The sequence below is a fragment of the Glandiceps talaboti genome, chromosome 4, assembly GCF_964340395.1.
Source record: "Glandiceps talaboti chromosome 4, keGlaTala1.1, whole genome shotgun sequence".
Taxonomy (NCBI): Eukaryota; Metazoa; Hemichordata; class Enteropneusta; family Spengelidae; genus Glandiceps; species Glandiceps talaboti.
The window spans coordinates 303,084-327,199 of record NC_135552.1 but is presented as its reverse complement, the minus strand read 5'-3'; the positions used below and the strand labels follow the sequence as shown (position 1 = coordinate 327,199).

Below are 24,116 nucleotides of genomic sequence, written 5' to 3'. Positions count from 1 at the left end.
GTATCACAAACTGACATCTTACCGACAATAACTCATTCTGCAATTTATTTTCGCACAGGTGCATATCAGTAGAACGATCACGTGATTAAAATTAACAATCGTAGTTTCTGACTTATGTTACTGAATTCATCATTCTCGGAAGTTTTCAACTAAGTTTGGGAATAGTGTCAATCTAAAATGGATCTTCATGTACCATAAACTTACAATAAGTCAGACTGTTATTTTAGCAGGGGAGCATAATCAACAGAACAATCACGTGATTACAGTTCAGATCGTTCGTTATTGGCTCATTTTACTCAATTCATTTCCAGAAGTTTAACTGAGTTGGGGAATAACGTCATTGTAAAATGAATCAAAATGTGTCATAAATTTACATGTTCTTGGGCATTTTTGTTACATGACTACCAACACGTAATGCCAAGGTCACGGTCGCATCACAAAGCCAGTTCTCGTCATCATTTCTTTGTTTAACTAAACTAAATTAATGTAATTTAAAATATACCATCATGGAAAAAAGTTAATCAACATGTTACAGAGTACAGTGAGGCTTACGAAAATAATAATCTGTCGACGCTACTAGTTAAACCACTTGCTTTTCGAAAAGCTCAGTTGAGATCTCCCTGTCGCACATGTACAGGGTAGATCAACGCACAATTTTCACCACATTTGATTTTAATGTGATTGCTTGTAGCCCCGAAACTTTGATCGATTCTTTCTGAGTTGAGTAATATATTGACAAATAACCTATATCCAGTTCTAACTTTTGTGCATATAACCAATTTCCTTTTAAATGGCCATGGTCATGCAATGTTACCTTGCGACGTTCATGTACATAATAACCATGGGATAATGAAGGCGATAAATGACGCTTGATGGTTTGACTAACCATAAATAAACCTGGGAGAGTCGTGGGTTATTAAATGTATGTCCGATGTTCTCCCTGAAGTTTAACTGAATTCGGGAATAGTGTCACTGTTAAATGAATCCTGGCGTATCACAAACTGACATCTTACCGACAATAACTAATTCTGCAATTTATTTTCGCACAGGTGCATTATCAGTAGAACGATCATGTGATTAAAAAATTATAAATCGTAGTTTCTGGGTTGTGTAACTGAATTCATCATTCTCGGAAGTTTTCAACTAAGTTTGGGAATAGTGTCAATCTAAAATGGATCTTCATGTACCATAAACTTACAATAAGTCAGACTGTTATTTTAGCAGGGGAGCATAATCAACAGAACAATCACGTGATTACAGTTCAGAATCGTTCGTTATTGGCTCATTTTTAATACTCAATTCATTTCCAGAAGTTTAACTGAGTTGGGGAATAACGTCATTGTAAAATGAATCAAAATGTGTCATAAATTTACATGTTCTTGGGCATTATTGTTACATGACTACCAACACGTAATGCCAAGGTCACGGTCGCATCACAAAGCCAGTTCTCGTCATCATTTCTTTGTTTAACTAAACTAACCTGATATAATTTAAAATATACCATCATGGAAAAAAGTTAATCAACATGTCATAGAGTACAGTGAGGCTTACGAAAATGATAATCTGTCGACCCTACTAGTTAAACCACTTGCTTTTCGAAAAGCTCAGTTGAGATCTCCCTGTCGCACATTGTACAGGGTAGATCAACGCACAATTTTCACCACATTTGATTTTAATGTGATTGCTTGTAGCCCCGAAACTTTGAACGATTCTTTCTGAGTTGAGTAATATATTGACAAATAACCTATATCCAGTTCTAACTTTTGTGCATATAACCAATCTCCTTTTAAATGGCCATGGTCATGCAATGTTACCTTGCGACGTTCATGTACATAATAACCATGGGATAATGAAGGCGATAAATGACGCTTGATGGTTTGACTAACCATAAATAAACCTGGGAGAGTCGTGGGTTATTAAATGTATGTCCGATGTTCTCCCTGAAGTTTAACTGAATTCGGGAATAGTGTCACTGTTAAATGAATCCTGGCGTATCACAAACTGACATCTTACCGACAATAACTAATTCTGCAATTTATTTTCGCACAGGTGCATTATCAGTAGAACGATCATGTGATTAAAAAATTATAAATCGTAGTTTCTGGGTTGTTTTAACTGAATTCATCATTCTCGGAAGTTTTCAACTAAGTTTGGGAATAGTGTCAATCTAAAATGGATCTTCATGTACCATAAACTTACAATAAGTCAGACTGTTATTTTAGCAGGGGAGCATAATCAACAGAACAATCACGTGATTACAGTTCAGAATCGTTCGTTATTGGCTCATTTTTAATACTCAATTCATTTCCAGAAGTTTAACTGAGTTGGGGAATAACGTCATTGTAAAATGAATCAAAATGTGTCATAAATTTACATGTTCTTGGGCATTATTGTTACATGACTACCAACACGTAATGCCAAGGTCACGGTCGCATCACAAAGCCAGTTCTCGTCATCATTTCTTTGTTTAACTAAACTAACCTGATATAATTTAAAATATACCATCATGGAAAAAAGTTAATCAACATGTCATAGAGTACAGTGAGGCTTACGAAAATGATAATCTGTCGACGCTACTAGTTAAACCGCTTGCTTTTCGAAAAGCTCAGTTGAGATCTCCCTGTCGCACATTGTACAGGGTAGATCAACGCACAATTTTCACCACATTTGATTTTAATGTGATTGCTTGTAGCCCCGAAACTTTGATCGATTCTTTCTGAGTTGAGTAATATATTGACAAATAACCTATATCCAGTTCTAACTTTTGTGCATATAACCAATTTCCTTTTAAATGGCCATGGTCATGCAATGTTACCTTGCGACGTTCATGTACATAATAACCATGGGATAATGAAGGCGATAAATGACGCTTGATGGTTTGACTAACCATAAATAAACCTGGGAGAGTCGTGGGTTGTTATTATATGTATATCCGATGTTCTCCCTGAAGTTTAACTGAATTCGGGAATAGTGTCACTGTTAAATGAATCCTGGCGTATCACAAACTGACATCTTACCGACAATAACTCATTCTGCAATTTATTTTCGCACAGGTGCATTATCAGTAGAACGACCACGTGATTAAAAAATTATAAATCGTAGTTTCTTGGTTGTGTAACTGAATTCATCATTCTCGGAAGTTTTCAACTAAGTTTGGGAATAGTGTCAATCTAAAATGGATCTTCATGTACCATAAACTTACAATAAGTCAGACTGTTATTTTAGCAGGGGAGCATAATCAACAGAACAATCACGTGATTACAGTTCAGAATCGTTCGTTATTGGCTCATTTTATTCAATTCATTTCCAGAAGTTTAACTGAGTTGGGGAATAACGTCATTGTAAAATGAATCAAAATGTGTCACAAATTTACATGTTCTTGGGCATTATTGTTACATGACTACCAACACGTAATGCCAAGGTCACGGTCGCATCACAAAGCCAGTTCTCGTCATCATTTCTTTGTTTAACTAAACTAACCTGATATAATTTAAAATATACCATCATGGAAAAAAGTTAATCAACATGTCATAGAGTACAGTGAGGCTTACGAAAATGATAATCTGTCGACGCTACTAGTTAAACCGCTTGCTTTTCGAAAAGCTCAGTTGAGATCTCCCTGTCGCACATGTACAGGGTAGATGAACGCACAATTTTCACCACATTTGATTTTAATGTGATTGCTTGTAGCCCCGAAACTTTGATCGATTCTTTCTGAGTTGAGTAATATATTGACAAATAACCTAGATCCAGTTCTAACTTTTGTGCATATAACCAATCTCCTTTTAAATGGCCATGGTCATGCAATGTTACCTTGCGACGTTCATGTACATAATAACCATGGGATAATGAAGGCGATAAATGACGCTTGATGGTTTGACTAACCATAAATAAACCTGGGAGAGTCGTGGGTTATTAAATGTATGTCCGATGTTCTCCCTGAAGTTTAACTGAATTCGGGAATAGTGTCACTGTTAAATGAATCCTGGTGTATCACAAACTGACATCTTACAGACAATAACTCATTCTGCAATTTATTTTTGCACAGGTGCATTATCAGTAGAACGATCACGCGATTAAAAAATTATAAATCGTAGTTTCTTGGTTGTGTAACTGAATTCTTCATTCTCGGAAGTTTTCAACTTTGTTTGGGAATAGTGTCAATCTAAAATGGATCTTCATGTACCATAAACTTACAATAAGTCAGACTGTTATTTTAGCAGGGGAGCATAATCAACAGAACAATCACGTGATTACAGTTCAGAATCGTTCGTTATTGGCTCATTTTTAATACTCAATTCATTTCCAGAAGTTTAACTGAGTTGGGGAATAACGTCATTGTAAAATGAATCAAAATGTGTCATAAATTTACATGTTCTTGGGCATTTTTGTTACATGACTACCAACACGTAATGCCAAGGTCACGGTTGCGTCGCATCACAAAGCCAGTTCTCGTCATCATTTCTTTGTTTAACTAAACTAACCTGATATAATTTAAAATATACCATCACGGAAAAAAGTTAATCAACATGTCATAGAGTACAGTGAGTACAATGACTCTTCATGTTTGACTAACCATAAATAAATCTGGGAGAGTCGTGGGTTATTATATATGTATGTCTGATATTCTTACTCAAGTTACTGTGTTGTTGCGTCATGGTTACTTTCAGAGCTCTGGTTATTTTGTTCTGGCCTTACTGTGTGTGTTGGGGGGGGGGGTGTTATTTGACAAATCTTAAGTTATCTCATGGGGACAGAGTTAGCATTTAAATTCATTGTATTATGCATTTGTTACGATCATCTAAAACGTGCCTAAAATCTAAGTTAGAGTCTAAATCCCAGAATACGATGTTATTAGATATTATCCGATAAAACGTAGTGCGGCCCCCTCCCCCGCCGATGCTCTGTCTAATATAATAGTTTAAATTAAATTAGATTTTATACTCTAAGTTAGAAATTATCGGATATTATCCGATAAAACATGGTGTCGGGCCCCTGCTGATGCTCTGTCTAATATTACAGTCTAAGTTAGATTTTATACTCTAAGTTCGAAATTATCGCATAATATCAGATAAAACGTAGTAGTGTTGGGCCGAGGGGCCCAGAAGACGATACTATCGGATAAAATCTAAAACGTGTGTAAAATCCAAGTTAGAGTCTAATATTAGACGTGCTGGTTGGGAGGCTGGGGATGTGATGAGTCCAGTGCAGTCTAATATTAAAATCGAAGTTAGATATTATCCGATTATTATCCGATAATGGAAAAATGTGCAATGTCGCGGCTTCATAGAGGTTGTATACTCATCGATTTCTTGTGCAGTGGTGTTATTTTGGTGTTATGATGCTGAGATAAAATTAAAAAAATAAATAGTTTTCGATTAACTGACAGATCCTAGTTTTTAGTCGTAAGCTCATAGATTACTATGTTTAGCTAACTTAGTCACCCCATGACATATTTTATTTTATCTCGCAATCTGAACTTTACAATGTATAATCTGTCTATATCTTGGTGCGATCGCGACCTACAAACTTCTGATTCGTTGTGCAAAGATAAATATGCGATACAATCGACCTATCACCTTCGAGGAAAAATGTGGCGGCAAATTAGACGCAACGAGGCTCTTCAGAAGAGACCTAGAGCCAGCAACTCATGCACCCATCCTCTTGAGCTTGTCTATACATATATTCTGACCGTAATTTTAACCGTGAGTATTATGTTAAGAAACCTTTAAAATGGAAACCGTAGAATTTGAAGAAGTGTACTACAGTCAGAGTGACGGCGTTTTTGTATGCGATATATGTGATGCATCATACTTTTCGTCTAATGGAGTAATGCGTCATGTTCGCCAACACATGCAAAGTGAAGGTCAGTAACTTGATATTTTTAAACAACTCATAATTTTCATATGTTTCATTTCGTCGGGAGAATATAGATATATTTTCGTTGTGACAAATTTAATGTAATGGTCAAACATATATCCTTTTAATGTGTTTTCTTTCTCTCAACTTTACTGTTATATCTACATCTATAGCTCGTGTAAATGTATGGCTGGGGAAAACATTGCTCACTGCAACAGCATTAACAATAGACGTTATGTTTAGAATTATGATGTGTAAATCATTACAAGTCGGAGTTTAAAACTCCCTGGGACAGTAATGAACACATAACATAAATCTACATGCATCGTGAAAACTCAACATACTCTTCCAAAAAACGATCGTCTAAATCTTTTACATACACAATACCCATGATATGGTTTTTATTTATTTCTAGACACTATTGACTGTAGCAGTGAAAAGGATGAAGATATATATGAGGTTCCTATTGATTGACATACCATAGTCGCTGGCAACTTGTACATAACTCCAGGTAAAAACTTTCACATTCTCCATTATCACGTTGACAATAACACATCAACGAGATAGAACATGTTATAATTACGCTATCATGTTATGTCTGATCCTGAATGACTGTGACAATTTGGGAATGTCGTTTCTAATTTGATAATCTAATGGTGCACGTTCTTTTCAAGTAAACGTGTGTATTCAAAAAGATGCCACACCATGCTGACAGTTTACACATGATTTCAATGAATATAGTGCGTGACTAACGACGTCCAAGCGAAATCCAATTTTATCTACACATGACATGTTTCGTTTTTTGACGCAATTTCAAACTATGTATTCGTATAAAGAGTTCAACATTTAGAATTACATGTGAATTTGGAACTTGGTGTTGGCGTCTTGATATCGAAAGTCGAACATTCGTTTTTTGAAACTCAATCGAAAAATGAAAAAAAGCTGGGGGGGGGGGGGTATTGTCTGAAGTTTCTTCTGCAGCGTGGTACTTTTTATAGTTACATTCCTAGAACATTATTTTGGCACTAAGTGCGAATCAGACAGAGATCAAAGGGAAGCGACCCCGACAACGTCTTTATCCCACCATCGGGCAAAACGTATAAGTAAATCAGTACATCCTGTAACACATCCATATAACCCGCCCAGTTTGTAACCCATGACCTACGCCCACGCATTGTTGCTTAGAGGTCAAATCCTACCGCCAAAACAGAGCCAAAAGTTACCGAAGAGCCGATCAAATGATCGCACCGACCGAATTTTATATGATTGTGACCCTAATTGCGATGAATTTATTTTGATAGAATTCATGTGGAAAGGACGTTGTCAAAAATGTTCAAAGATAGATATCGTGAAACTTACACGAACAACAATCCGACCGCGACCGGAAATTGCCGATCATTTAAGTTGAGGTCAACTCGTCTCCAAGACAGTGAAACCATGGAGCATGGTTCATTACAAACTTTCATTTCGTCATACACAACAAGTGGATCAATTCACTGATGTTGATTAGCTCCATTTATTGGTAAGAAAACAAAAAAGACCGATCGTTGGAAATAATTATTCAGCCATGGTTTTAGTTATTTTGGAGAGATTTGTACATTTCTTCACGTGATACTTGAAACACGCAAACTGAAAGCTATTGATGCTCATCGCCGTCGGAAACGGGTGCATACATGTAAAACCACAGAGTGGAAAAAACACTGGACCGGCAAATACAGTTTCCCGTTGAAAGAATGTTTTGCAGAGATAATAAAATGTTTTTAATATTTGAATGATTTTTTTTGCGAGTTGAGTTTGTATCTAGCTGACGATGGTACCGCAATAGGAAAATTGTTCATGTTCCCATTTCATATTATTTACTAAAACAAAGTCAGTAGTAAATGTAGTCGTGATTAGCTTGTATTTGTCTATGTATCTTGGTCAAGAGACAAATAACTTGAGCTTTGGCAGCCGGCCCTCGCCTTGACGGATATCTTTGATAATGAGGTTATTTCCCCACAAAATCCTCCATGCTGATTGCGTGTCGCCATAGTAATACACTGTGACTACTTTATCAAATCAAGTGGAGGGTCTATGAATCAACTAAACAGGATCAAATTTAACGTGTCCGGGACAATACACCAAACTGAATCGATTCAAATCCATTTCTAACATTTCGTTTCGGGACATAAACTGAATTCGAATCGATTCAATTTGATTCGAATCGAAATCGATTCAAGTGGGGACAGGGCTTATATAACCATTTGTTTCTCTATGTTAATTTCATCGCCCCCTCCCCCTCCCATGAAAATGTAAACAACTTTCTATCTTTCGTTTCCATCCCAAAAAGCAAATCTACAACGTAAACAATAACATCTCTGATCCTTTAGGCTAATTACTGCTATGCCACACTCACTTCATACCATACTAAATAAACATTCAATCGTGTGCTGACTACTTTGTCGACTTTTCTTGATTTTTTGAGTTGATTTTTCTTGCCTAAAACCAAGTTTCAGGGCTATCTCTTGGCAGGACTGAGACGGAAGGGGCGACCTACTCTGTATGCAATTTTGACTGCATCGTAACATAAAGTTTGCATGATGTAATAGGTTAGGACTGCAAAAAAATGACGTAATCTAATGTTTAATGCATGAGCCATGACATCATCACAAAGTCTCGGTAGGCCTAAAGCGGTATGCCTTTGTAGATCATGCCCATGTAATGGGCATTAAAACGGTTTCAAAAGATAGTAATTTTCAACCCATTTAGTAAACTATTGAACCAAGTTTCTGCTCACTGTGCAGTGGAGAAATTTTTCGTAAAAACTATATTGTTTTGTGCAACATCATTAACTGTCTGCGCTATCAGAATAATAGGAATGATGAATGTTGACGGAAGTACTGTCTCCCAGTACTGTCATAGGTGTCAGGATTAGTGGCGTGAGAACTATCCAGTACATGGCAAATATGTTTATACACCAAATCGTAATGAAAGACGTGTAAATCCCCAAATGCCAAAGAAACTGTGTGATTGGTCCAACATTGGCAAAATCTGGCTCTGGTTATCCTTTAAATGTGCAAGTTCCAAGCCAAACTCGTGAGGAAGATGGATGCCATTTAATATCTAAAGATAAAAGATTTATGCAACTCAAGTACAATTGCCCCAACAACACTTGTATGTGTTCTGCCATTGTGTGGACGTTTTACCACAACATCTTATAGTAAAGTCAGATCACATGTAAATATTTATATTTTTGATTTAGTATTGCATAAATATTTCAGAAAAATGATCATTTTCATTTATAAGAGTTTTATTTTGTTGCAGCCAAAGATACAAAAACGAAGACCAAAGAGAATTTAAACTAGACTGTGGCAGCTGAGCAGCATAAAACAGACAGGAAGACATGTCAGCTTATCAGGTTATACACTGTATGTACTTTGTGCATATGGGGAGCATGCTGACTTGGTCATTAACATCCATGGAAAAAATATGTCATCGCTTGGTAAACTGAACCAATCAATGTGCACATACATGTATGACATCATTTTTCTCATAAATTATGAAAATATTTTGTTTACTCAGATCCCTTTTCCAACTTTTGCAATAAAAGTCATTTGTAATTTAACTTACCTTTCTCATCAATGTCACCATTTTCTAGAACTCTAATGCAAATTTTTCTGGGGATAGACAAGTGTCATGGTTTTTCATTTATTGTACCATTTACTAGGATCTCCGACAACTAAAAACATACAGATTTTGACACAAGTTTGATTCAAAGTTGTAAATTGTATGAAGTCTCATGTCTTTATCTGTACCCTACTGTGAAATATTTTAGAAAGCAATACTTAATTCACCTTATCATCATGTTGAAGTTAATCAAGTAGTTAATATTGTGACACATTTCAATTCATTTTACTTTACAATCAGTTTTTAATACTAGCATCATACAAGTTGGGAAAACTGGAAAGTACAACATATTTAGCATTCTATGGATTACCTCCAAGCCACCATCAATTTCACTGGCACTATTCTCCGAGATAAAATCTTTGCAAATATATATTGCCAGTTTTATTCATTATGTTCACAAGATCTTACCTTCCTTTCTATCAGTCTTCACTGACTCTTAAGCTGTCTGGAGTATTTTCTCACTTGCAAACAATGCGTTTGATTTTTTAAGTGAATCTGGAGATTTTTTTGAGTGTGGTTCTGTGGATGAATTTCAGACTGACTGTACTTGCAGTGCAGTATTTGTGAAATGCCCCTCAGGTTTTATGTTACTCTTTGAAACTTTATTGTGTAGCAAATTTACAAATAAATGTGCCATTATAAGAAGTCTCATTTCTCTGGGATTTTTTTGTGTGTTTTTTTCCTAATTAAATCAGCTTACTTTATAAGATTTATAGAATACATTTGAGATAGTTGTGGTGTGTTTATATATGTATGTATGTGTGGGTGTGTGCATGTATGTATGCCATTGGCGCTATTTTTGGTAATTAACTTTTATTCTAACTGTTTGTACATTTCATGTAATTTGATAACATCTGTGCAGATGTGTACATTGGATTTCTTTATGGAGTTTTACTTTTGATAAACAATTTGCATTATTAACAACATTCAGCAATTGAACTTATATGTGAAATAGAAGACTTGTATCAAATTCCAACTAATTCATAACTATGAGAAAAAACATTACCTTATTTATTGTGATAGTTTTTATTTTAATAAGTATAAGTAATGATTTTCAGTAATTTTACTGTATCATAAGAATGCAAACTTCAAAATTCAGATTTCATTTCTATAATTAGACAATTATGTTCTGTAAGTTTTAAACTTCATAAATCATATATTTTGTATCATTTATTTTCCAAACATTGGTGAAATGAAATAAAATTTGTGCTATATTAAATATGAACTATGTATTCCATTCTGGGTAATAGAGTATGCATGGATTGTATGTTGTATGAGAGTTTGAATAGAATTAAAAATATAAATGCCTTTAAAAGTGTATAATGTCTTGCAAAGTCAACCTAAAAAGAACATGGTTATTATCATGAAATGTTCGACAAATTACAAATTGTTTTGTAATAGTAACACAACATATCATTGTCATATAATACAAATAAATCATGTGATTAATCAAGAATTAATTATAAAAAGATACAGTGATCAATCACATATGAGTCATATGTAATCATGTGATTAATGTTGGTGTTCAAAAATCATGTGATTACTCAACATCTTTTTCAAAACAATCTAGTGATTGTTCTGAAGATTTCACAGTGTTCATGTGGTTAATCATATGATTTCACAGTGATCATGTGATTAATCGTATGATTTTGAAAAATCACATGATTACTCAATGGCTTTACCAAAATTTAGAGAGGGGCTAAGTAAATAATTTTGGTATCAATCAAAAGTCATTGTAACATCACACAACATAGGAAATATTCAAATTCATAACTTAATTTAAACACAGTGTATATAACTTTTCCGCCAGGTAATTGGAATTTTCCGTAATTAATTTGGAACGCGTTCTATATATATATATATATATATATATATATATATATATATATATATATATATATATATATATATATATATATATATATATATATATATATATATATATATATATATATATATATATATATATAACTCGGTGAGTATCAATCTGCTAAGACAGTGCTCTATACCGCAGTGGCAGAGCGTAATAGTTTTGGTAGTACTGGAACTCTTTCTTGGGTGTAACTCGGAGTTTCACGCATATTGCGATCATCAGAGTGTCTGATGATCGCAATATGCGTGAAACTCCGAGTTACACCCAAGAAAGAGTTCCAGTACTACCAAAACTATATATATATATATATATATATATATATATATATATATATATATATATATAAATCGTAATTTCACACAGTATATTGTTATTTCTGTGTTATACTGTCATTATAGCTAACGATTGCAGGCTTTAACATGTGATATTTAACAGAAAACTAGCAAAGGCCTGTAATTTTCTTCACATTCCCACACACCAGTTTATGTATGTACATGTAGCACCCTCCTTGCGAGTGACATGTTGTAATGTAATTGGGCCCGGCCCTTCGAAATTTTGGATCGTAATTGGACCTTGTGATCGGCACAGATCTTCTGACATACATGTTAAGCTTTTATGACCACTCAGCTTGTCACTGGTTGCATATGTTATTTGGACTTAGAGTAACAAAATATGTGGTATTTTAATAGCAAACCCATTCATTTGTAGGTGTATGTCAGATGTATTTTTTTTTACTAAAACATGGCATTTGTAATGTAAGCGTATCCATGGAAGCCACTATCCAACTTTAGATAATCTGTCTTACAATGGATAGCACTAGGTGCATATATGCCAAAATTAAGGAATTTTTTTTGTAAAAAAATTTTGTTCTTTGAATTTTACATAAATTTTGCCAAATAATGCATAATATGGTGATTTGGGTTACCATGGCAACAGATGTTCCTAAAATGACAACTATTTTTGAACTCAGCATAACAAACTACCCAATATATGGTGGTCAATATGCAAATAAACTATGTTATAATTAAATTTATCATGTTATTTTCCAGATATGTAGGTGTTTAACCAACACATTTTTTACTCTACTCTATGTTTCCATAGAAACAGCTGTCCTATTTCAGGCAATTTGTGTTACAACAGATAGCCCCATGTCATATATGTCAAAAACAAGGAAATTTTTTCATTAATTTTCATTTCTTTCTATGTTTTTTGTCAAATTTTGGAAAAATCATCCACATATTATGGTGATTTTGGTTACCGTGGCAACAGATGTTCGAAAAATGACGCCTTTTTTTGAACTCGGCATAAAAAACTACCCCAGGTAGGGTGGTTAATATTCAAATAAACTCGATTATTACAAAATTATTAATATTATATAACATTATTTAATTATTTAATTATTATTATTATTATTATTATTACAAGTGGAGGGGTTTAAATAGTATATAATAATAAAGCATTGTGTGAGAGACAATTTAGAGGAATGGTGCCTTTTGGTCCTATTGTCAATAAAATACAAAATACATTTTCCATAGGAGGCAACATTTTGGGGCAATTTATGGCAATTACGATTTGGCAAAGGACAAAGGGCCACATTTTAGACCAAGCAAAATCAAATATAATGCAAAGTGGACTTGTTTTAGACTCTTGAGTTTGAAAAAACCCTGACCTCATTTTAGACCAAATGACTTGAAAACGAACCCAAAAGGTCGGCACATCAATGTATACTCAAATAAGGGAGTAGCCCCCCCCCCCCCCCCCCCCCCGATATTTGTCTGAACAGCTTGCATCATGACCAAGCAATGCATTGTTCTGTTATGATTTATAATGTTGCCGATAACATTCCCTGAAAACAATATTTGCAATGAGTCTTACTATATTTGTAATATTATTATTTCCAAATCGCTGACAGGTACAATTATTTTGATTATACAGTGTTGCAAAGTTTACTGAAAAGATTATCGATTTTTTTCCGACACCCTGCAGGCGCTCAGAGCTGTGCGAGTGTGATAAAATTGAGCCAGGTTTTTGAGCTATTGGTACTTATTTTATTGTTAACAATATATTTGTGTGCCGTTGTGGTGGAGTCAAATGATGTATCCATTCGTTGCAAAACTTGGCCTCAGATTTCTGTTTGCTATGAAGACTGGTGTACTTGATATTTAAGGATCATTTACAGAAATAATAGTTACCAACGCAACGTTAGATTTGTTTACGAATTACGTCGCTGTACCCATCATCAATGTCGCTTATCAGATGTCACACTAAATGATTGTGTTGTTTCCCATCAGAAAATTTAACTGAAGGTAAGGGAAATTTTGATCGTAACATATTCAGTCATGAAATCATCAGGTTTCTGGCAATTTCCATGACTTTTTTTAGAAAGATTATAGTTCAATAATATTTGGAAGCAACAGCATAAAGTTAGCGCTAAATATTACGTGATAACAATCAATCCCAGTCAACCAGATGCACATGGTGGTATGTTTGTGCCTCATGTGTATGGTACCGGACGGACTAGCCTGTCTGTCAGTACAGTGTCACATTTTGCTTCTTATCTTCAAGATGTTTTAAGAAAATGAAAATAGTCGTTGTCTGATCAACAGAATTTCTCTTCCACTGAAGTTTAGACAACATTTAGTTGTATTCTCATGTAAACGTTGTTGATCATGCATGATATGTCACACTGACCTTCGACGTCTTTATGAAACTAGGTCAAATAGGGTTAAATTCACCAAGAACGAACATGAAATATTTTCCAGATAATTATGAATAAATTTCTTATTTTACACTTTGGGCTTTTTAGTTTTGTCTGATAACCAGCCACCTTGAATACTATGTACTCACTTTATTTTACTTTGTGTGAAATTCTCTTGATTGTGTTCATTACCATCCACACAGTGACACGAAGCAGTTTCATTGTCTTTCAAAAACATACCCGTCCCGTTCGCATTACTGGGACAAGCCATTAAAGAAGCAAGTCCACTTGTTATCAAAGAGTACCAATATTTACACATGTGATGATGGGCTCTTACATAACACAAGTAAACAGTGTAGTTCACAGCGTAAGATCATTTCTAAGGAGTGGGTCAATTGAGGCAAACCTTATCTCCGTCTTATATCAGTTGTTATCAATTTATTAGGCTATTATAAGTAACACTACAAACAGCTTTAGAGATGCAAACAACTTTTATGACACCCGTTTTCGTCAGGCAAGCCCGCGGGTTTGTTGCACTTGGACCGTTAATGGCTTGTGAATGTCATGTACTGAAGACTTAGTGTACATGTACATGTGGCGTGATGTATCGTCTATGACTATATTTGCCTTGTATTATTAGTTGTAAAATGAAATAAAATTTGAACATGCTGAACAGAACTTTGGCCAGGCATGTCTTATTTTTGTTTTATTTATTTATTTTTTTGTTTTGACGTAACTGTACTGTGTTGTGTCTATATGAACCTGTGTTTGCCATGATCCAGGTAGACACAACAATGGCAACACTGAATTGCAACATCAGTACAGCGTTGCGTCTTTTTATGTTGATTTCGACTATGATACATGCTATGTATCAAAATAAAAGCAATCAACTTTCCGTAGTCTATTTGAAAGCAAGGCAGACAATCGGACTACGCATTATTGTTCAAAATCAAAAACAAAACAAAATATTATCATGAAGCTGACTTGCCTTCTTTATATCAGTTCAAACACAATTTTCGTTTCACTTTGATCATGAGCCACAACCGGGGGAACTCCTAAATCGGTCAGGGAACTCAGTTATATTTACATGCTTATTGGCTCGGTAAAGGTCATTATTGTGATGGGCAAGTATAGTGTGTATACTAGTATTTTTTTGGAGTGTTGTGTTTTTTGGTTCATTGTGCACGATTGAAATAGAAGCAGGTGAAATGCACATAAAATCGTAAGTACTAATTCGTATTGGGGAAGGAAACGAGGTCAAGTCAAGTAATCTTTCAAAAAAAATACCCGAAACAGTGTGTCATGGTGCCGTATATCGTCTACCACTATTTTTGTCTCCTAAAATAAAATAAAATTTGAACATGCTGAAGAGAACTATGGCTAGGCATGTCTTAGAGTGCAATTTTTTGTTTCATTTATTTATTCATTTTGTTTTGATTTTTGATGTGGGAGTGTGAGGTATTCACTGCACTGTGCGTCTGTGCTATGTCCATATGAACGTGTTTTCGCCGCAATGTGTGTAATTTTCCAGGTAGACACAACATCATTGTTGTGTCTTTTCATATTGACTGCGTCAGTGGTAAATGTTATTGTATCAAAATAAAAGCAATCAACTATCGGTAGTCTGCTTGAAAGCAAGACAAACAATCCGGACTACCATGCATTACAAAATATTTGCAATGCCCTTTCTGTTTCTAAGTCAACTTCGTGTAAATTTTAGCAACTTGTAAATTAATGATTATTCCTAGTCGTTCTGCAAAGTCATGTAAACAATAAACTAGTGAGTTGGTTGCTTTCATTGCCTATCATTTTGTGTATATGATGTGTGTACGGCACACCTCGTACTGCATGCTGCATACACACATAAATGCAGTGCACATAACATGCGTGATTCGTGTGATAACTATAGCTACATTGTAATACATTCTAGTGACGTCAGTCGTCTTGCACGCGCAAAATAAACCAGTCGCCATCTTGATAATTCTGCACTTGTCAGCAATCTTCACGACTGAGAAATTCTGGATAATAATATTGATATTCCTGTAACAATCGATGTAGTGATACTGTGATCGATCCCAACTATATTGTGTCCTTATCGTTTGAATTTGGCATGTGTCACTGGGACCTGGAAATATGTACGTACGCATATGCACATCATCTTGTCAGTTGAGTTGGAGAATTTAAAAGCAGACGATATATTTTGTTGGATAAAATCCAAGTACAAACAATAATATACAGTATGGAGTCAACGACCATGTCAACTTGTACTCAAATGTATGTGTACACTTACTTTGAAGATTTTGTGATAAAAGACTTAACCACGCTGCGTAAATGGAATTGTCAAGAACTGGTGGTATTTTAGGTATTTACAATTTATTCTGGGGATTTTAGAGTTTTAGAATTGCATAGGTTTGATACAGATAATTTCAAAAATCATGAAACCTTGTTATATTAAACATATATCACCAACCCATACATTCAACAGCAATGATGTGTTTTCCTAAATTTGAAATTTTTAAAGTGTTCTATGTCTAAGTTTTCAAAAAATCACATAATATGGTTATTTTGGTTACCATGGCAACTGATGTTCATTAAATGACCACTTTTTTTGAATTCAGCATGACAAACTACCCTTGGTAGTGGGGTCAATGTGCAAATAAAAAGATATTTATCAGATTTATAATGTTATTTGTGAGATGTATGTGTATATAATGAAAACATAATTTTCCCGTCTAACATACGTTTCCATGGAAACAGCTATCCAATTTTATACAATTTATGTTACACCAGGTAGCACTAACTTATACATGTCTAATACAAGGGTATTTTTTCACTGTATTATCTATTTTTTCAATGTTTTATGTCAAATTTTGGAAAAAATAGTTAACATATTATGGTGGTTTTGGTTACCATGGCAACAGATGTTCATAAAATGACCCCCTTTTTTGAACTCAGCATACAAAACTACCCCAGGTAGGGTGGTTAATATTCAAATAAACTTGATTATTACAAAAAATATTTTTTCTATATACTATTTTATAATTATTATTATTACAAAAAACAACAAGTGAGGGGGTTTAAATATTATATAATAATAAAGCATTATTTGAGAGACAATTTAGAGGAATGGTGCCTTTTGGTCCTATTGTCAATAAAATGTATCCGTTTGAGCATATATTTGCTATGCCAGCTCATATTTGCTATGCTGACTGACGTTTGAGGGCGCCCTTTCACAACTTTATATGTACATACTTAATTCTGTATTCAATTTGTGAGAGTCTAAAATATAAAAATACCGCCAATGGCGTTGTAGCACAACTGTAGTTTTTAAAAATGTTTATCCATATGCTAGTCCATGCTAACAATAGGTGTTCATTTGCTGAATAACTATCCAGTTGCCTATCCAACCATGTTGCTATCATTACGATAAATGCTATCATTTGGCTGTTGCTATGGGCGTGGTCATGTTGTTAGATATATTTGCATACATTTGTGTATGTTTTTGTTCACTTGTGTATGAATTCCTGATATTGTCTTTGCAATATACGTGATCATTTGGCTGTTGCTATGGGCTTGGTCTTGTTGCTAGGCAAATTTACATACATTTTTTGGATGTTTATTCAATTGTCTTTTAAACCCTGTTGTTATCTTTGTGAAATACACCACCGTTTGGCTGTTGTTATGGGCGTGGTCATGGTTGCTAGGGTATTTGCATACATTTTTTAAATGTTTACTCACTTGCTTACCAGATGATGTTGTTATTTGACCAAAATATACTGCCATTTGGTTGTTGCTAAAGGGCGTGGTCATGGTCGCTAGGGCCAATTTTGTCAAAATGTTTTGAAGAAAATCTGCAGAATAACAGTTTCAGAAACATCTCGCCAAGTTTCAGACTACTTGATCAAGTACTTTTTGAGATATAAGTTTTTGACCAAATATGAACATTTTTACACCTAATTTGCATATCACTCATGGAATCATTGTATGCTTAATATATCTTTGTCCATACATCCCTAGATGCATTCTCATTAAATTTCAGCCCAATCTGCTCAGTAGTTTTGGAATTATAGATTTTTAACCAAAAAGACACATTTTAGCCCTAATTTGCATATCACTGATGTAATCATCATGTCATGAACAAATCTTACTTTCCACCCCCTTAAGAATCTTCCCATCAAATTTCCCACCAATCTGCCCAATAGTTTCTGAGTTTAAGTTTTTTGACCAAAAATCACATTTTTTGACCCAAATCACACACCCGTGATGCAATCATTTTGATTTGAACAATTTCCCAACTAGACACCAAAGGTAATGGACCAACCAAATATCATGGCAATCGGTTCAGCAGTTTTTGACTTTAAGTTGTTTACACACACACACACACACATACACACACACACACACACACACACACACAGACAGACAGACAGACAGACACCGGGCGATCCCTATAGCACTACTGAACCTCAGTTCAGTTGTGCTAATAAAAGTAATTTCAAAATTGCATGTCAGGAAAATGAAAAAGTTAAGGGGTGTAATATATCATAGTGAAAATGTATGGGTGGACTTTAGTTGAATATCACTGAAGTTGAAGTTTCAATAATTAATTTTGCGACATTTCTCATTCAAGCTCAAGTCATAACAGTTTGGAGCTTGGTTACTCCTCTGTATATGAATATAAATATAAGTATTATTTAACTTCTTACTAATTATGCACACTCCACACTGAACTTTTAATAATTCAAATCGAACGTATGTCATTATACTGTGGAGTGCGCCTGTCAACAAAAGTCAAAAGTCTAAATATTTGTATATACTATTAGCAGTTCTGTGCAATGACAAAACATAGATCAGTGTGAAATATCCTCAGGAATCTATAGAGTTTGTTCAAACCTACATTATATATTTCTATATGCCAGTGTAACTGACTGTGACTTCACATGTTTCAGATGAGGTTGACTTTTATCAATATTTCTCCCGGGCGGAACCAGTGGCCATCTCTGATAGGGGTGTGTCGTCATAGGCCCAATTTTAGACCCACTTTGACCGTTTGCTTGTGATTTGATTTAGACATTGTTAAAGATCTGTGGATGCAGTGTACTTTATTAGGCAGCCATTTATCAAAGGTAACCAGTGCTTATTATTCATAGAAATACTCCTCAAATTGATGTCATAAAAATCTCACACCTGTCACCAGCACAACGTGCTGGTAACATGTGCCGATCAGCAGACACTCCGAAAAAACACTGCATAACATTTCCCTATGAAATGTCGGAAAAAAATATTTGCAATGCCCTTTGCTGTTTTAAGTCATTGATGATTTTAGCAACTTAGTGTGAATTAATGATGATTATTCCTCGTCATCGGCAAAGTCATGTAAACAATACATTTTGTAAGCTGGTGAGTTTGTTTCTATCATTGTCTATCTCACTTGTATGTGATGTGTGTACTGCATGCACACATACGACAATGTAACGCACATAGCTGCATTGTATTCAATTCTAGTGACGTTATTTGCCTCGCGCACACACAGTGTAACAGTCGCCATTTCTCGCACTCCACACCTCGCAAGCCTCATGATTGAGAATTTCTGGATAATTTATCAATATTCCTGTAACAACGAATGCTACCGTGATGTCACTTGTCCCCAATGACATGAATGATATCAGTGTCTATTATCGTCTGAATTTGGGACCCAGAAATACATACATACGCATATCGAGTTGTCACAATACTACAGTGTCAGTTGGAGAGCAGCAGACGATCTTCGAAACTGTTGGATTTTGAATTTCTATCCATATACAAACGATATACAGTATCGAGTCGCCTATGTCAACTTGTACTCAAATGTATGTGTACACATTTGGAGATTTTGTGATGAAAGACTGAACTAAGTTGTGTAGATCGAATTCTCAAGGACTGCTGGTATTTTAGGTACATGTATTTACAATTTATTCTGGCGATTTTAGAGTTTTAGAATTACATAACTTTGATACAGATGATTTCAAAAATCATAAAACCTTGTTACAACAGATATCACCTACCCATACATGCCAACAGCAATGTTTTTTCCTAATTTTAATTTTTAAAAGTGTTAAATGTCTAATTTTTTTCTGACATTTCATAGGCAACATGGATGACACTTATATACATATTTCTCCATGTAAATGTCATGGACGAATCATACTGCCAAGCGGGGTTGTCTGTGGCCGAGCAGTTAGCCCGTACGCCTCTTACATCTGCAGTCTGGGTTTGAACCCACCAGGTATTGGCTGGGTTTGATTAAAAATTTAACTAGGTCTGCATGTAAGAAGGGTGATGCTCAGTTTGACCCTGCTGAACAACGCAGGTTTTTCCCCGGGTACTCCACAGTTTCCTCTTGCTTTTTCAACATTAGGGCACTAGGGCGCTGCCCTTGTGGCGACCATTCAACAAATTTCCGAATTTATTTGGAAGAATAAAGTTTATTAATTTATTATTATTATTATTATTATTATTATTATTATTATTATTATTATTTCATTTCATTTGTCATTGTTATGGTAATCGACTAGATGTGTACATGTCAGAGAATGACCACGTCCATTGTTGTTGTTCACACTAGATTGACACGGGTTATTTTCTGTACAAGTGGCATCAATTTCTTATTCATTGAAGCCAAGGAAACCGCCATTCGACTCGAGTAAGACATGTTTCAGTTGTCCGAAATTGGCCGTGATTTACCTGAACTCATTTCCTGAAGTAATCAAAGAGTCAAACCTTCACCTTGGTTGTCATTACTACTATTCACTCAATAAACATCAGTCTCCAGTCTACATGCCTCCTTTCCCGTAATGACTCAGCTGCCATTTTAAAAATTTCACTTTTCTATTGGGAATTTTGTTTTGGATTGGCCGTCAAACTTCCCAGTCTTACATCATGGCCGCCATGTTGCATATCGATGGAGAACTCTAGAAAAACACTACTTCATCAGACTAAGCATACCACCCTCAATGTCAGTGACAAGGCCCTGAACAGAGATGGTGCTGAGGTCAAAGGTTAGGTACCGTTAAACCCGATATCTGCCTCAAAAGGGTTAGAGAGTTTGAAAAGATTGCAATACCCTTACCTTGAAATGATCAATAGTTACAAAGTCTGGAAAGAAAGGTAGAATATCTTCTATTTTCAATAAATCACACTCATGTAAAAATTTCATAGCTTTGCTGACGTCCTTCTCCTCTTCAACAACATGGCGAGCTGAAAAAACAAAGTGCAAAACCATAGGGTGAGACAACATTCAGAAATGTAACACAACAATACACGTGACGAACCAGATATCCCATTTTAGACCAGTCCTGTATCAACCCAAATCAATAATGCTATATGACTATGGTGTGAAATCCAAAGTTGATTGTACACATGCTGTGTCAGACACTTCTCTTGTTTAGTTAAGGTACCCATATAGGTGTGTCAGACACTTCTCTTGTTCAGTTAAGGTACCCATATAGGGGAGTGATCAGTTTTTATGGTCAGGGTTGGGCCTGTGACTTTTTGTTCATGTTGTACTTAAAAATAGTGACCCCCTGCAATTCATCCACAACACAATCCAACCCCCCTCTGACAAATAAAAAAACACAATGACCCCCCCCCCCCCCCATCTGTTGACAAGAAACACTTTTTTTTTTGCAAAAGACACTCTATTCTCAAAGCATAATACTGCACACTGCATAGTTAAATTTACATGTTACATTTTCAGTAATTGTAAGTGTATCTGGTAAATTGCTAACCAAAATCCATTGTTTCACATGTATAAAGCTCTTTAGATAGGAACCTTATGAGAAGTATGATTGTCTGTTCACGGACATACATGAGTGAACTATTAATATTGATTAATTCAGCTAATTATCAAGTACAATATTATAAATGGTGTAAACTCATGTCAATAACTGTCACACATAATGATGTACTTGCATCATATAATGAATTGTTTGCATCATATAAAGATATGTTCACATCATATAGTCAATATATTGTTTTCTTTAGACTTAACACAACTGCGGCTTTCTATACATGTACATGTTTGCACTCTTCAAGGCACTTGTTTGTCCTGTTCGTAATTGTTCAGTTTAATCATGGCACTGACTCAAAACGCCACCCCCCTGCTAATTTTAACCAAAATATTTTTGAAAGGTTTTGAATAATGAAATGTGATAAATGTCATTGGTTTCAAAATAGAAATTAAGAAATGTCATAAAAATGTTTTCTGTACTACAGCAGTTTCTATACTAGATTACTAAATTCAATTCACTTACTATTGGCTATGTTGTCCAGCATATTGCTGAAATAAATACATGAGATGTAAAATCTAATTTTCCTCCTAACTTTGCACCGTGTCAGTACTATAGAAGTCCTGGCTACAGTAAGTAACCCTTTACTAGATCATCATCAAACAAGTCTGTGTTTATAACGTTGTTTATGAGTCATTCACATAATATACATTCTCTGAAAATCCGATTAATATTGTGTTCACCTTGGAATATATTTCTTTCTTGGTAGTTTATGGTGTAAAACAATAGCAAGACAAAAGGGGGTTTGACATGTAGCCTGGTAACATGTATTAGAACATGGTGATGGTCACAGGTATCAGAGAAGAAGTGAAACACAAACACAGAAAAGTTATTTTTGATAAGACATGTAGTTCGTACTATGCCAAGTAACAGTTCAATAGTTTGTACATGTATGATAAATCAACACATTAGGGGTGAGATCAGTAGGTAAAAAACTTATTCTTTTAGTAAGGCCTCAGAACCCCTTCCCCATCCCCTTCTAACTAAATTGGTAAAATTGTTGCAGACAGCACAATCAATTTCAAATCAGTATGTAGTATTATGTTGTGCTATGAATACAAAGCCAGTATGTAGTGAGGAAAAATAGCTCTTTTATATGCACAATAAATGTATTTTAGTGCCATGTATAACAATTTTTTCCCCATTTTTCAATCTAACATTCTTAGAATTGTTTGTATTGGGGTACAAAACAGATTTCATTATAAAAGACCTCTCACCTCCACCCTACATGTACACTAAAAGAATTTAGTGTTTACCCTACATTGAACTATTGATCTCAACCATAAATCAATTTGGGACTTCTAATGGAGATGATTGTAGTTATCATACATTAGATGTAATACAAACATATATAGGAACTAGACTAACTATATACATGGACATTGAATATCCAATATCTAGACACAGGCCAGGTCAGGCACTTTCAGTCACAGTGTTTGCCACATATTATTTCAAAGTGTCCTAAATTGGTTATGTTTGTGCACAATTCCACATGTTCAGGTCAATGGAGCTGTACATTATACACATGTGACACAGTACATGCACCCCCCCCCCCCCCCCCACACACAATGGCTGCCGCTATGCGCTACGGTGAATTTTTTGATTGTTTGTACACTGCCCAAGAAATGAAATAATCGGTTTTCATTTGGTGTTTTAAGGTAGAATGGAAGCATTTAAGGAGTTCGGTGTGATTTACTTGTTGAAAAATGTTCAGCCACGAGAAATATCTCGGGTGGTGGCACTAGCCATACATACTACATGCAGGAAGAACGACGGTCGCAGTGACGTTGTGCGACCAAGCGCAGACAGGTAGCACAACTGGTCATACAACCATGTCGCAGATGTCATTTTTGAGTTTGTACAAGTCGCACATCCAAGTCGCAGATACCCATTTTAGGTACCATTAAATACCTCCATATAGGTGTGTCAGACACTTCTCTTGTTTAGTTAAGGTACCCATATAGGTGTGCTGGACACTTCCCTTGTTTTGTTAACGTACCCTATAGCTGTGTTGGACACTTCTCTTAATAATAATATTTATTTTTCTATACCGTAAATCCATAGAATACTCTAAACAGTTCACAAAACTAAAAAAAGAAAAAGCACTTGATACTAAAACAACACTTGATACATCTTAAAAAAGAGTTAATTAAAAGCTTTGCGGAAAAGATGCATTTTTAAACTTTTCTTAAAA

General features: G+C 35.0%; 1 protein-coding gene across 5 annotated transcripts in view; it reads right to left on the bottom strand.

The window, feature by feature from the left end:
- LOC144433597 (vacuolar protein sorting-associated protein 18 homolog) overlaps positions 1–24,116 on the bottom strand; it is a 320,975-nt gene that overhangs the window by 41,989 nt on the left and 254,870 nt on the right. For all 5 annotated transcript variants that reach the window (XM_078121923.1, XM_078121926.1, XM_078121925.1 and 2 more), the window contains one exon: positions 21,205–21,332. In XM_078121923.1, the coding sequence (XP_077978049.1) occupies positions 21,205–21,332 (128 nt within the window). The remainder of the gene's footprint in view (positions 1–21,204; positions 21,333–24,116) is intronic.